The sequence below is a fragment of the Accipiter gentilis genome, chromosome 9 (assembly GCF_929443795.1).
Source record: "Accipiter gentilis chromosome 9, bAccGen1.1, whole genome shotgun sequence".
Lineage (NCBI taxonomy): Eukaryota > Metazoa > Chordata > Aves > Accipitriformes > Accipitridae > Astur > Astur gentilis.
In genome coordinates, this window is record NC_064888.1 from 20,522,161 (window position 1) to 20,536,331 (window position 14,171).

General features: G+C 47.1%; 1 protein-coding gene across 2 annotated transcripts in view; it reads left to right on the forward strand.

Moving 5' to 3' along the window:
- SYNPO2L (synaptopodin 2 like) overlaps positions 1-14,171 on the forward strand; it is a 36,283-nt gene that overhangs the window by 5,055 nt on the left and 17,057 nt on the right. Inside the window, exons 1-3 of one of the 2 annotated variants that reach the window (XM_049809771.1) lie at positions 8,362-8,461; positions 9,558-9,709; positions 12,262-12,923. In XM_049809771.1, the coding sequence (XP_049665728.1) occupies positions 8,423-8,461; positions 9,558-9,709; positions 12,262-12,923 (853 nt within the window). In that variant the 5' untranslated portion in view covers positions 8,362-8,422. Of the gene's footprint in view, positions 1-8,361; positions 8,462-9,557; positions 9,710-12,261; positions 12,924-14,171 lie in introns of those variants that run through there. The other variant, XM_049809770.1, reaches the window with a different exon arrangement.

Below are 14,171 nucleotides of genomic sequence, written 5' to 3' on the forward strand. Positions count from 1 at the left end.
AGAACAATACCGTCAGGTTTCTGGAGGATTTCTTTGCAATAAGTATATGTGCATGAAATGCACTTGAAACTAAACAAAATGTAAAATAGCTAGTCTGAGAAAAGTCATAAGATAGGACATAGGCATTAAGCCCATAAGCAACCAAAGTAGAAACATAACATGGAACTATATTAGGGAAATAATTTTTATGAAGATGAACAGGGCAGCTTTAAGGTGGTGCAAGTGCATGCAAACCTGCCTTTAGCATCCTGCTACAAAGCAAGATTTATTCCATGAGAGGAAAACCCAGTTACTTACTATACAAAGTAAGGAAGGCACTTGTACCTCCAGCATAATCCGGTGCATGAGTAATACTGAAGAACTAAGTGGAGGCTTTCCAGCTGGTACTGATAATAGAGGAGAAAGACCTGGGTGTATTAGTGCATCACAAGAGGATAATGAGCCAGCAAAATAGTGCATCTCTGAAAAAAAAGGCAAACATAAACAAATGACACTCAGGTAGCCATATCTAACTGAGATAGGAAGGCATTGGTGTTATTGTCTAATGCACAAGTGGGAATTCACTGGAAATATCCCACCTATGGAGCCAGCCACTTTCAAGAAAAATGAATATAAGTAAGGTAGGGCAGCTGTAGAAAAGGAGCAGAGGAGAGAAGGCTTCTTTGACCTAGCGAAGGTTGAAAGATATGATTGCTGTCTATGAATAGATGTTGGGCAAATACCAGCAGCACTGTTCAAATATAGGACAGCATTGTCACCACTCAAATGTGCACAAAACGACTAACCAGGAAGGTTCAGCAATAACTTTACGATCTAGAAGAACTGAAAACCTTTTGCAATCAGTTTATGAACTGGAGTAAATAATATGGCATCTGAAACAATGGGGAATTGGCTCTGATAACTGAAGGGGCTTCTTTCGGTTCACTGTTCTATACAAATACTCCAGCAATGGAGTGAATTGTTAGGGGAGTAGTGACACAGGATTGTATAGCTTCTAAAATAAGAATTGTGTCGTTTAAGAGCAGTTCATCACAACCTCCTTTTTACCTCTCTCTCACATATCCCCAATTTCTCCTCTATGTTTCTCTGCTGACAATTCACTGTTCCTACTGTCTCCTCTGCCACATACCCTTGCTGCCTGTATGCTGTGCTGCTGGTCCCTGTGACCCACAGCCTGGCTGCTCCGTCCCATTCACTTTTGCTCATGTGACATTATTCCTGCTAGAGGTGCCAGCTCTAACCCAAATAGGTCTGATGACTTCCAGATTTGCAAGCACCTTCTCTTCCTCTCCTCTTTTCAGTGGGCAGGCTATTCTTTATCTGTTTTCACAAATGTTTACTGTCACACCTAAAAAAGCACTGCTGGCAGCCTAGACTATAGCAGTCAGTAGTGCTGGTTTTGGAGGGCCAAATATATCTGCCAGCACTGTGGAAGGAGTGCCTCAAGCAGCTTTGAGAGTGCTCCTGGACATGTTTTATGGCCTCTCGGCACTTAGGCAGGTGCCACCCTTGGCTGCCAGCGAGGGAGCGCAGGCTGCAGCGCCGGTGGAACTTTCCAAGGAGCAGCTAGGCCTACCAGTCACTGTGCGCTGGGAGAATGTGTGTGTGGGGGGTGTCCAGGGAGTTCTGCTCTTCCTTCCCCGCAGAGATGGTGAAATAGGACCTCCAGGACAAAGATAAGTAGCCTAAACAGAAAACCATATTATCATGGTTGCAAATCACCATTGCTGATTGTATCAGTTAATGATCTGGTTCACAATTCCTTGTGCCTCACGGTGGCTTGGAGCTACCTCAAGGGAAGTAGCCTTACACAGGAACAACCTCCCAAAGCAAGTACAGAGAGCAGACTGTGTGGATGGACTGGGTCAGTGGTTATGCCGTTCCCTCTAACTATTAGAATCTTGATTTATACTCTATGTTTACTCTCAGATAATATTTAACCATTTGTTAAACTATTCCTTTCTCACTGCCCAAGCCACTTCACTCTGTTTATTCTTTTTTTCGCTTCCTACCTTCCCCCAAAAGGACATGAGGCAATCATGCCCCTGACAAAGTGTGATGTCGCCTCCTGGTCTTTTCACACATTACTGTTCTGAATGGTTTCTCCTCTGCCATGTGACCACAGCTGTGCTGCCCCAAGCTTTTTGCTTCTACTAGTTGTCCAAGACTCCTGTTTGAAGGACACTGCTAGAAAAGCTTTTCCTCTCCTCCTTGCAGAGGTGAAGAGTCTGGGCAGTTTCCAACTTTACATCCTATTTGCCCATTAGCAGGAAGGAGTCCTGGAACAATCTCTTGACAGATGACAATCAGCAGTTGTGATTAAACCATACAAGCTACATCTATACCTGGTGCATTAAAGGTACCTGGGACCACTCTCTGGCACTGATGCCAACTGCTACAGAGTAGAACAAAGCCCAGCAATTAACTTCTTCTATTCTCCCAAACAAGATAGCCACATGCAAGCTGCCCACAGGCAGTGGCTCTGGGAATGGTCAGTTCTAGCTCCCAAACTGTGCCTGGGGATTGTTCTGGAAGAGCATTAGCTGGCCTTAGCCAAATATGTGCCAAGGATCATTTCAATATTTTAATGCTACTAAACAGGCAATTGTGGTCCAGAGCCCAGGTTCATTCACTGGCATTATTCAACCTGCTACTTGCTAGAACTACTGAATACACCTCTGAAGGCTGAGCCTGTTTTTTCCTGTACATTCATACCTCTAAGATGCCTACAAAGATGCTGCAAGGCACAGGAAGGTCTCTGAACCAAAGTTCCACTGGAATGCTTCAGGTGAATGGGTTACTTGTCTAATCTGTACCTATGGCTGATCCTGTCCTTGCTGCTGCAGAACAATGGTGCTTATCCTCCTCAGACCATTGCTGAGAGGCCCTCTTAGGGTTAGTGAGTGCTGTGTTTTGGTACAGTAGCCCGCACTTGCAAATATGATGAATGCTGTGTACAATAACTTTTTGCAAACGTGTTATTTTGTCTTGGGTAATATCCACATCCTATCAAAATAATAGTAGGTATGTCTTCTCCTGGTTTGCCCTCTCTCAGCATAAGTACTGTGGAGGCATATTATACTTAAGAAAGATTGCTGCTGTTCAACAATTGGTAGGAGCTGAAAAGAGTCCTCTGTTCTGAGTAAGGGTTTTATTCAGAGCTTGCATATCCTTGCTGCCCTTTAGAACACAGTACCAGAATGCAGTGCTAAGGTTGAGAACACCTTGTTCTGGAGGACTGAAGCCATGTCTCTGAATGACTGTGACCTGTGTTCAAAGTTCTCTCACTCCTGTCCCAGTTCAGTGCATGTCCCTGTAAAGAGACATTTTGGTGGCTAGATTCGCTTCTGAGCTCTAATTCGCTTAGATTTTGATCCTAAAATCTTTTATATCGAAAGAAGCAAGGCTGAGCCTCTAGAAAAGGACCTACATGAGACATGTATAAGCATGTTTCTTCTGAACACTCAATTGCTTTTGTCTCAGCAGCTAGATGTGGGCACTGGGACTTGTGCTTTTTGACAAACATATCTGTTCCTTCTGAATCCTTGCTTCATATATAAAACCCTTGATATCCTGCTGTTTAGTCTGTTGAGAGTAAAATGCTTATGAAGTACTTCTAGTATATATTTATTACATGTGGCATTATTCCTTGTCACTGGTATTACAGTCAATTCACTTTTCAGCTATATCCCATCAAGTAACAAAAGGCCATGGAGATAAAGCTGCTTTTTATCTACCTGCAGTCAACTCTGGCTAGACACTTGTTGCCAACAATGAGCCCTGTGTTAAACTTCTTGCTTAAGCAAAGAAGGTGGATTGATTTGGGTTGGTTTTCTCTCTCCCCCCCCCCACCTCCCCTTGTATTATCATGACAAAATGCTCTTTTTGAGGCACTTGGTTTCAACAGAGAGAGAAAACTAACAACCCCTGATTGCTTGCATTTGTTTTTTTATCAGCTTGTACCCCCTGGTACAAATCAGAATTAAGTCTAGTGCACTGAAGAAGATGTTCTCTCTTTCCCACACTGGGATAGCAATATCCCCCTCACCAGTACACTCTAAGTGCTAACATATTACAATAGTCCTGTATGTACTTAATCGCTTGGCCAGCACCAGCATCCTCTGCCACAACCATTTCCTCTCTAAACCCCTTGCCCTGAAGCCACCCAAGTCTGTCCTGCCACTCAAGATACCTTCTTTCACCACCATCCTTTGCTGTGTTCATTCCAGAAAGTGTGTTTTTTCTCCCTTCTTTCTCTACATAAAGAATCCCTAATTAAGCTTCACTGTGGATGGCCTGTGAAGTAAGTCTGCAGAGACACCGGACCTACTTTACCAAGAGGCAAGTCATCCAGTGTCACCTCTTAAACAGGAATATGGTGTTTGGTCAGGAAGTTATTGGAACTAAATAGAGAAATGTAATTGTAATGATTAGTGTAATTATAATGGATTAGAGTGAATATTCTCCTGTAAAATAGCTTCCAATAAAAATATGGCATTGCCATGAAGATGTGATATTATTCATGTACTTAATAGACAAGACACAGAAAAAGTATCTTACTGGATCTCTGTGTTCAGGTGGGCAGCTGAGACAAAGAAAATTTAAGAGCCAGAGCAAAAGACTGTTGAAAAATGTCCTGGTTTACACGCTGCTGTCATTTATGGCTCACAGTTCTCAGTGTTTTCTGCGAGGTCACACAAGAAGTCATCCAGGTGTCCTGAATCCCCCTCTAGTGCTTTAGCCACAAGGGTATCCTTCCCTGCACAAGTAAATATTAGGCCCTGGCCTTGGGGGAAAAACAAACTGTTCCAGTAACCAAAATGTCAACACAGATGTTCAGAAAGAAGTTGCATCTAGCAACTACTGGGTTTGTGGTTCGGCTGAGCAGGAAGTTCTGGGAGGAGCTGACCTAAATGCTGGTTAGCTCCTGCCTGAGTTCATTCCCTTTTGGTAATGCTTTGTACTACAACAAGGCAGTTCTTACCTCTCCATGGGAACCCTGTGACAGGACTACATTTCACATAAGGCCGGGAATGAAATTTAAACCCTGACAGGTTGCCATGGAGTGTTGGACTCCATGGCATTGTAGCTGCTGAGGGAAGGGGGGCAGCAGTGTGATGAGAGATGCAATCAGAGAGTGGAAGGTGCATTGGATAGGAAGATGAACTGTATACAATATACAAGTCTGACTTGGCCTGAGTTTGCTAGGTTGCTGCTAGAAAGATTTTAGGAGATCAGGGGAAGGCTGATAATGTAATTTGTCTTCCTACCTTGTAGACTGAGCTCTCCCTATGAGAGGAGACAGGAGGTGCCTTGGGGACGCAAGGGGGAAGATGGCATGAACCTATTACAGCTTATTCCTAAAATGCACTGCAAACCACTTCTGACTACCCACAGTGTATTTTCTTTCTTATGAAGAAGCAGTGCTCGCCAGCAGGGAGTTGCAAAGTTTCAAGGCAGGTTCCCTGGGCTGTACTCAGGCAAGAGGTGAAGCCACTGAGTTACTATCAGGATTACTCTATTCTTAGCATTCCAGCGTGTGTTCACCCCCCACATACCACCGTCTAAATATAGTCCCTAATGAAGGAGAGATGCTGCCAAATTGCATCTGACCCCCTCCTCTCTTGCATTCTGTTCCTGAAAGCTAGGCTGAATTCCCCTGAGACATGTACAATAATCAGCATGTCCTTTTGTCTCCCCAGGGCTGTACAAGGAAACTTGTATTGTACTGTTAAAGCCTGATCTCAGCCCTGGCCTTCCCTAGCACTGGCCTTCCATTCAAGACCTTTTCTTCTTCCTTTCCTCCTCATTTGTTGCCTTCACCCTTTTCCCTTTTTCCCCTCAGCTGCTTCTGTCCTTTCCCTCTGGTCTGATTCAATATAATCAATGAGAGGAGGAGGTCAAAGTAACGAAGGAAAGTTAGGTGCTGCGGACACCCAAACTTCTCTGACAAGAGCTGTTCTGTCACAACAGAAGCCCTGCTGAGAGAGCAGTGAGATGGACAATCTTCTGAGTAAATGTGTTTCATTACTTTATAGTTCCAGTTTTCCACACTGATTTGTATTTCCAGTAGCAGAAATCACTAAGGCCCTCAAAATCGTGACTCCCTAAACACAGCTAAAACCTAAACAAGGACATTCCTCCCATGTGAGCCAAGGTGTGCCATGGCGAATTGTGTCCACTGAGGTATGGAGTGGAAAGTGTAACAAGCAGGTAGTTACAAGACCCTCGGAGAATTTGTGGTGTTCTCCTTGCAAAAGGAGAGGTCAGTCCTCGCAGTATGTGCTAGAAGGTTGGACAGTGCAGTCCCCCCAGGGCCAGGTCTGGGGCTAGCCCTGACCACTTGTCAGAGTCCCTCAGTGCTGCCACTTGCTTGCACAAGATAACTCTCCAGGGATCTGCTACAGGAAGCAGAGAGGATTTCTCTTTGAAATGCTGCTTTTCCTATCCTTTCCCATCTCTTCAGAACAGCTGCTGGGTGACACCTTCCAACCTGTCAGCTGCCTAAGTAGAAGCTCTCTGATAGTGACTCTTCATGTGGCTCACTGGGTGCCCAGGAGAGGGCATCTTTTGGACATGTGGAGCAAGTGGCTGAGCCTGAGGGCAGCCTGACCTTCAGGGTGGGCAGCAAGTCTGGCTTTTGGACTAGGCAGCTACCCTGGCCTGGGTCCTCAAAGGCTCAATGCTGCCCTCGCTGTGAGCGAGATGTGCAGGCTTGGGTTGTCATTAAAGGTTTCCACAGCACCGTGCTGGCAGTCATATAAAAAACTGGCAGGCTTGTGCTGGTCTCTTTCCAGTGGCTCTCCAGCCTCCAGAACACTGCACCCTACTGTCATGGCTGTGGATTAAGTCCTGTCCTTTCTGTATGATGTGCTTTCTTCCTTCTCTCCCTGCACAATCCTCGTCTGCCTTTAAACCCTTTGCTTTCCTCCCTGGCAAATGCAGTGGGGTAGAGGTTTGTCATTAAAATGAAGCTGTGAATAGTTTGTTTCCCTTTGCCCCGGGAGCAGATTCATTAACTTCCAGGGAGGAGTTTATAAATCTTTGGGAGACTGACAACCAGGAACATTTATGTGCTATTTTCAGACTCTGTAGGTCTCTTCCTGCACTTGAAGAGACCTGGTCCTGTTTACCCAAAGAGGAACGGAGAAATGGAGAAGTCCCCGCCTGGATTATAGAGCTAGTTTGCAGGCTTCTGCAACAGCACTGAAGTAACTACAGTTGCTTTAGTGCATGGGCCTTCTGCCACCCTGGTAAAATCTGAGCACAGACCAAGCTAGAGCCAACATCTTTACTAGGCACAAAAGAAATGCATTGCTTGTTCACTTTGCTCAGCCCGTGTGGGGCAGCTTGCATCCCACCAGCCTACTCTGATCTAAAGGTGCCTGAAGCAGCAGCATGCAATGTTGTGAACACAGCCTTACCCTCCCTGCCTGGGAATCCCAAATACTTGCCTGCAAAGTCCTTCAGTGCTGTGGAACCAGAGGATTGCAGGAAGCTTACTGGCTTGTCACCAGCCCACATCCAGTTGCTTTCAGTGAGCATGGAGGAGTATGATGGGATGTGAGGAATGCTCTGAGCACCTGCTGACAGCCTTTAACCCACAGTCCCCTCGCTCCATGAGAGAGATACTCAGCAAGTGTGTTCCCATCCAGTTCTGAGCACCAAGCACTTGGCCATGGAGCAGCAATTGGCCTTTTGGGGAATACCAGAATGAGACCCTCCTTCTAACCTCTCTTCAGCTTCCTAACTCTCTGCATTACCTGCTGTGTTGGTAGGTAGCACTGGAAAAATGTGTCTGCTCTCTCTTCTTAACAGCTGCACCTTGAGGGGTTATCAGGAAGCACCATTTATACTGTAACACCAGAAAAGTGGTTCTTTAGCAGTAGTTCATTAGAGACCCACGCATTCTCATTACAGGCTTATATTAACAAGGAGGGAGATAAAGCACTAAAATAACAGAGGCTGATGGATGTGGCAGCTGGGATGAGCCAGTCCCTATTTTAAGAATGCACGCAAAATTTGGGGTCAAGCTGGAGAGGCTATAGAGTGATAAGTGCCAGTGAACACACAAACAACTTGGAGGATAGCCCTCTTCTTTCCATCTTCTGCTGACAGGCTGACCTGGGAGGAGTGCTGCTCTTGCCTCCCCAGTGCAGGCCAGCAGTGCTGAGCCCTGGGTATGCACACACCCCATGGGTGCAGGGGGCCTGGGCCATGAGACCAGTCAGCCGTGCAGGACCTCCTCAGGGCTCCTGCTCTCTCCTTTCCTGCTCCTCTCCTGCCTTTGCAAGAACAATGTCAGGGCAGCAATCCTCTCACACCCACTTCTCTTTCCTGGGGCTGCCAAAGGAGTGCGGACAAAGTAATTTGTGCAATTTAATAGCTGAGTCTCATTGCTCAAGCACAATGGCTATAAGATATGGAAGAAGGTGCCCTGCTTTGTATTATCTCTCTGCAGGTATCTGCCACAGTTTGTTCACTCCACCCTCTGTTAAACAGCTCTGCACTGATTTGTCTCTCACTTAACTGCAAGATCTGAAGAAATAGCCTAGAAGCATCAACAAATCCAGCATGGGCCTGATTTGCCCTGACCCAGTGTTTTTGCTCGGCTATTTTTTTATGTGCAAAATGAGAGCATTATGGGTACCAACCTGTACTACAACACTATCCCATTGCTTGCCTATACTGGAGACGTCCCATGTTTTTGGGCTGACTGGGCATTTGATTTGCCTGCTTGCCCTAACAGAAAGGCTAGGCTGGGTTGGGGGGTTTAGTAAGAAGTTTAACTAAGTGGTGGATCATAGAACAAAAGGGAGAAGAAGCACCTGGTGTAAGATGACCATGAGAGGCCAGATCTAGGAACTAGCCTGGAACTATAGACCCAGACTCCATTTTCAGACATAGTAATGCATATGCTGCACAGCTCCTGTTAAGGCTAAAGATTTACTTCAAGTTTACACTTATGTAACAGGACACCATATGGCCTCATACAGATGTCTGGCAATACATTGGCCAAAGCCATTAGAGCAGGAATGCTTGACAGCAGGAAGTGCCTCAGAGCCCTCATCTCTTCCCAATATCAGCTTCCCAGAAGATGGTGCCTGCAGGAGTTCTGCAGGGGTGTCAAGGAATCATACCAAGGAAACACAGTTGGGGTGTACAGTGGGACACACAGCCATGTACAGGGATAGTCTGGAAAGAGTTTCTGTTCCCTCTCCAAAACACAGACTCCCTAAGCAACTTAGGAGATAGGGAATGAGAGGAGAAGGGCACGTGGATGTTCTTGAGTCTTTCACCTGCACTGAAGGACTCAATCAGGTCAGGGCTACGCTCAGCAGAGTGACTCTTGGAGTTAACAGGAATACAGAGACTGAAAGACACAGCCAGGGCTCACCGAAGAGGACTGGTCCTCCACCCTAGCAGCACAGTAGTCTTAGGCCTTAATTTATTCTGTCAGGGAGACGGTAATAGAAGGGCCAGCAGGATACAAGCAACTGAACTAAATAGCTGCTCTTCCTCCCTTCATCCCTATCCTCTCTATTCTGCTTTTCCAGATCCGAAAGAGAAGCAAAGCGTGTCGCGGAGGCCTGTGGGAAAATGATGTGCTAGTATCTATCAATGGGAAGTCATGTGCTGGCCTCTCCCATGCTACTGCCATGCAGATCATCGATTCGTCCAATGGCATGCTGAACATCTGCGTGAAAAGGTAACCCAAGTGCTGGTGGTGTGACAGTACGGGTGGCTTCACCCAGTGCAGCACCTATCCACACCTAGCAGAAAGGCAGCAGGCACAGGAAGCGTTTGGTTTCTCCATACTGCAAGGTGTAAAGTTTTGCACTGTCTCTGTGCTGCTCTCCAGAGTGCCTGGCCCTGGGGCTGAACTGAGCAGACTTCCCTGCCCCTGCCCCTCAGGATGGAGGGAAATGTTGGCAGCGTGAGGGCTAGCCTGCAAACAGGCCATTGTAGTCTGACAGGGTGTGAATTGAATTCCACAAAGATAAGAGGTGTGTAGCTGAGGTCCTTTGTACAGGAAGAAGCATCTTTGGCAGTCTCTAAGCCAGCAGAATTCTGGAGACCAGGCTCAAATTTAAGCACAAAAATGGTCCCAAGTAACATCCCTAGTTCTACCTGTGCTAAGCTAACCCATTGCCTCAGTGCATACTGGATGAGGCTCAAGCTGTAAATGAATCATATAAAGACAAAGGCAGCAAAGCTGTGTGGGGTCTCAGCTAGTCCACACTACTGCCAAAACAGAAGTCTCCCTTAGGAAATAAGGGGCTGGTGACGGGACCTGGCAGATCTTATTTTTTTACAGCCCTGAAAAGCACTGTGAGCAGTGGGGAGGGACAGCCATGCTGGTTGCTGGCATATGTAAAGTGGGGGCAGAGGTGGGCAGCACTCAGAGGAGGAAAGCCTGAGCATGTAGCATCTTTCCCTTGGTTTTAGGGAAAGCACCGGTGCCTTCTGATGTGCTCACCCTATACCTTAGCTGTGATTAAGTGGGATGAGTGACCCCCTGTACAAGGTGTCCAGAATAGCTCCTGGTCCCTTGCCAGGGCCTTATCTCACCCTGTCTGCAGCCAACAGGTGCCTGGGCAAATTCCAATGGGCCAAAATCAGCACACTTTGAATTAGCAAAGTGACAAAGGCAGGCTTCTCACAGCCCTCTGGGAGCCAAGATCAGATGGTTTGGAAATAACGTAACCAGTTGGCTTCATCTTGGGGTAGTGCAGAACTATATCAAATAGTGCTTTCTTATCACATCTCTCTTCCCATTTTATATTTGTGTTCCCAGAGAAAACACCAATCAGCCCCGTTCAGAGACGACAGGTAGCTGGGTGACTCGAGTATGCAAGATCATATGTGTATTTCAGTCAGTGCGGGATGTGCGTGAAGAGAGACAGAGAAAGAGAGGTAGGGAGATTCTGAGCTAGACAGTGGAGAACAAGAGAAACTGGCTTACAAGCAGTAATGCTTTTCAGTTATCTGGTTGAATATTTAAAGAAGAGGAAGGACTGTTCTGCTTGGGAAGCTTTGAGTTTGCTCCCCAGTAGAGTTCATAATAGAAAACATTATTAAGGAAATAAACTGTCAGGGAGTTTCCAACCCTTAGCTTCCACAAAGGTTTGCATTTGACATGAGTATAAATTTTTCAGTTTAGAATTGTTATCCAAGTCATGAATTCCACAGCTTTACAGAGGCAATGTTGTCTGCCTGGCTTCCTGCTATGCATGCTCAGAACGCAAATAGTTAGGGCTCCTTTATAACTCTAAAAAGCCCTGGTGACTCTGGCAAGGGAAGGAAGAAGTTCGTTCCCAGGCCCATCTGTGTGGTCCGGAGTCAAACTGCCACTGAAATCCAGACTCACTCCTGAGGAGAGGGAGGACAGAGCTGGCTCTTTTCCCATCAGCATAGCCAGTTCTCCCTCCCTGTTGCTGCCTGCCCTGCCCCTAGTCTAGTCAACCCTCCAGATGACTTACAGGCTAGAAGTTGCTATGTCTAAGCCAAAGGCCACCAAATGCTATATCTAAGCGAATGCCACCATGGATTGAGCTGGCTGGCATGACTGCAGTACAGTCATCAAAACCCAGGCACTGGTAGATAGCTTGTGCAGCAGTCCCACAGTGAGCAGGCCACATGTCTGGGTGGATTCCTACCACAGGATAACAGAGTCCTACTCCAAAAAACACTTGGGCCTTTTTTTGCAACGTATTTGTTATTTATTCCCACATGGAGGTCAGGCCAAACAAATAGCACTGTCTTCTTTGTTTGGAGGCCACTCTAGAAGGCACTAAAGAAGTTTGGGTGTGCTGGCATCTGCAGAGTTGTCATTGCTCCACGGTGGAGTCCCAGCTGCAGGAGCAGCAGGAGTGCAGTGTGGGCTGAGGCACCAACCTTCCACCCCTGGCAAGCAGCAGGCTGTAGGGGTATGTCCCACTGTTCTGGGGAATGTTTGCTATGCAGGCATTCACCTCCCCAGGAGAAATCCCTGGGGAGCTGAATAAACTGGCTTAGTAGATTTTTTATGCTCTCACGGTATTCTGATTTTCGAGTGTTTAACACCTGGTTTTCAAAGAGTCAGGAAGCAGAAAAATCAGGATGATAGCACGTAGCTGATGTCTGCGCTTCAGGTTTCTGTACCACCTGAAAGACATCTGAAACTGTCTCAATCATTACCCTTCTCTCACATGTGGGGGGTTCCTTCCAGCTCAGCCCCACCAACCAGACCTCACTCACCACTTTTTCTTCTACCCACAGGATAGTTGGTGGGGACCAGACCGGCCCACGGCTCCAGCGCTCCCCTTCTCCAGGGCAGCGAGTGCTCTCCCCACCATCCCCACTCAGCCTCCCAGCACAGCTACTCAGCCCTGAGCCGGCTGGAGCCCCGGCCACTGTGCAGCCCTTGCAGCCACAAAGGTCACAGAGGCACCTGGAGAGCCTCACCTCCCCGCCGGATAGTGAGGCCTACTATGGTGAGACAGACAGCGATGCTGACAATGTGGCCCAGGAGAAGCACCGCCGGGCTCGCAAGAAGAGCCAACGCTCCCCACCCGACAGCACCAACAGTAAGGCAGATGCGCCTCAGGACGAGGTGTCCCTGTCCGAACAGAGCAGCTATGAGAGCATGCCAGAGGCTGCTGCGCAGGGTGGGGCTGAATTGGCCAGCTCCAGCGGGGTGGCCAGGAGGGAGATTGCCTGCCCACCTGGCAGCCGCACAGACACTCCATTCTCGGAGAACGAGGGACAGTTGCAGCCACCGTTGACAGAGGGACAGGAGTTTTCTCCAGAGACAATGCTCCTGCCCCATGCCACCAAGGCTATCCGAGCAGAACGCCATCTCATCCCCATGGTGGGGCCAGTGGAGCATCCGGTCGATGATGACCTAACCACCACATACGTGGAGAAAGCCAAGCAGGCCAGTAAGTCCTCTGCACCCTGCCACTCACCCATGCCTTCTTCCTATGCTGGATTTCCTTCCAAAAGCCCAATTCCTGCAAATGTCAAATGAGTTAGCTCCTCTAGCTTGGAAAGAAGCAGAATCAAGTCAGACCAGCAGGGACTGGGGCTTCCTATTGTAGAGTTGGCCCTGCAGTCTACTTCAGCCAAGATGTCCCAAGGAACAGATGAGGGAAAGGGTCTGCTATATGGGAGTCACTTGTAGAAGCTGCTGCCATACAACCAGCTGTGCTCTAGCACCTCTATGTGCTGGCAACAGGGTGGAGGTCATTGGTTTCTTCAACACTCTGGGCTGAAGAAGACTCAGAGGAAATGATGATGTCAGGAAAGAAGTTGGGTGTTAAATTTCCCCGGCCTGGCCTTTCACAGATCTCACAGAAGCTCAGTTTGCTCCTTAGCTATCTGGGTGTCCAAGCATAGGGTGCTTGTTCTGAGGGGCTCCCAAGAGTCCTCTGTTCAGCTGAGCTCTACATAGGCACAGAGGCATGTAGTATTACATATGATTAAGGACCCAGTAGTGATAATTTACAGTCAGCATAACCCTAAAACAGTGTTGTCAGTAGCTCATTTGTTTCTCTAGCTCTTTTATTTCTCTCACCCTGTCAAGCTCAGGGAGGGACTTGTCTACATAGGCTTTTGTAGGATGTTTTCGCTGCAGGTACTTACTCCAGCAAGGCTGTCCATGTCTGGCAGCAGCTGGTGAGCTCTGGTAGAATGTATTGTTCTTTATGTATCGGCAGTGGAGGGCTGCCAGAAGGACAGGCGGGAGCTGGTAAGAAGCTATAGGAACAGTTCCTTGTAGTGGGATCCCTACTAGTCAATACCTTCCCAGGTGGAATAATGTACTGAAAAATGTATATGGGTGGTGGACCTGAAGTGATCTCAATTGTGAATATCTTTCCTGGTTTCTGCTATACATGGAGTATTTCATAACCAAACAGTAAGGCAGAACAAGATGTTACCTGATTTCACAGCTGTGATCTATCCAATAACATTAAAAACAAGGTAATAAAAAACTTGTTTCCATATGAGTACCTCAGTGTGCAGTATGATTGACTAATTTACACTTCTCTGAGCCTAGAAATAAAGCAGATTTTTTTAAAGTTACTTAGCTGGGGACAGAATGTGAAGTGGAGACACGGAAAAGTTACTACACTGAATCAGAAATAAAGCACACAGACTCTAACTTCTGATTCTCTGCTCCAAATGTT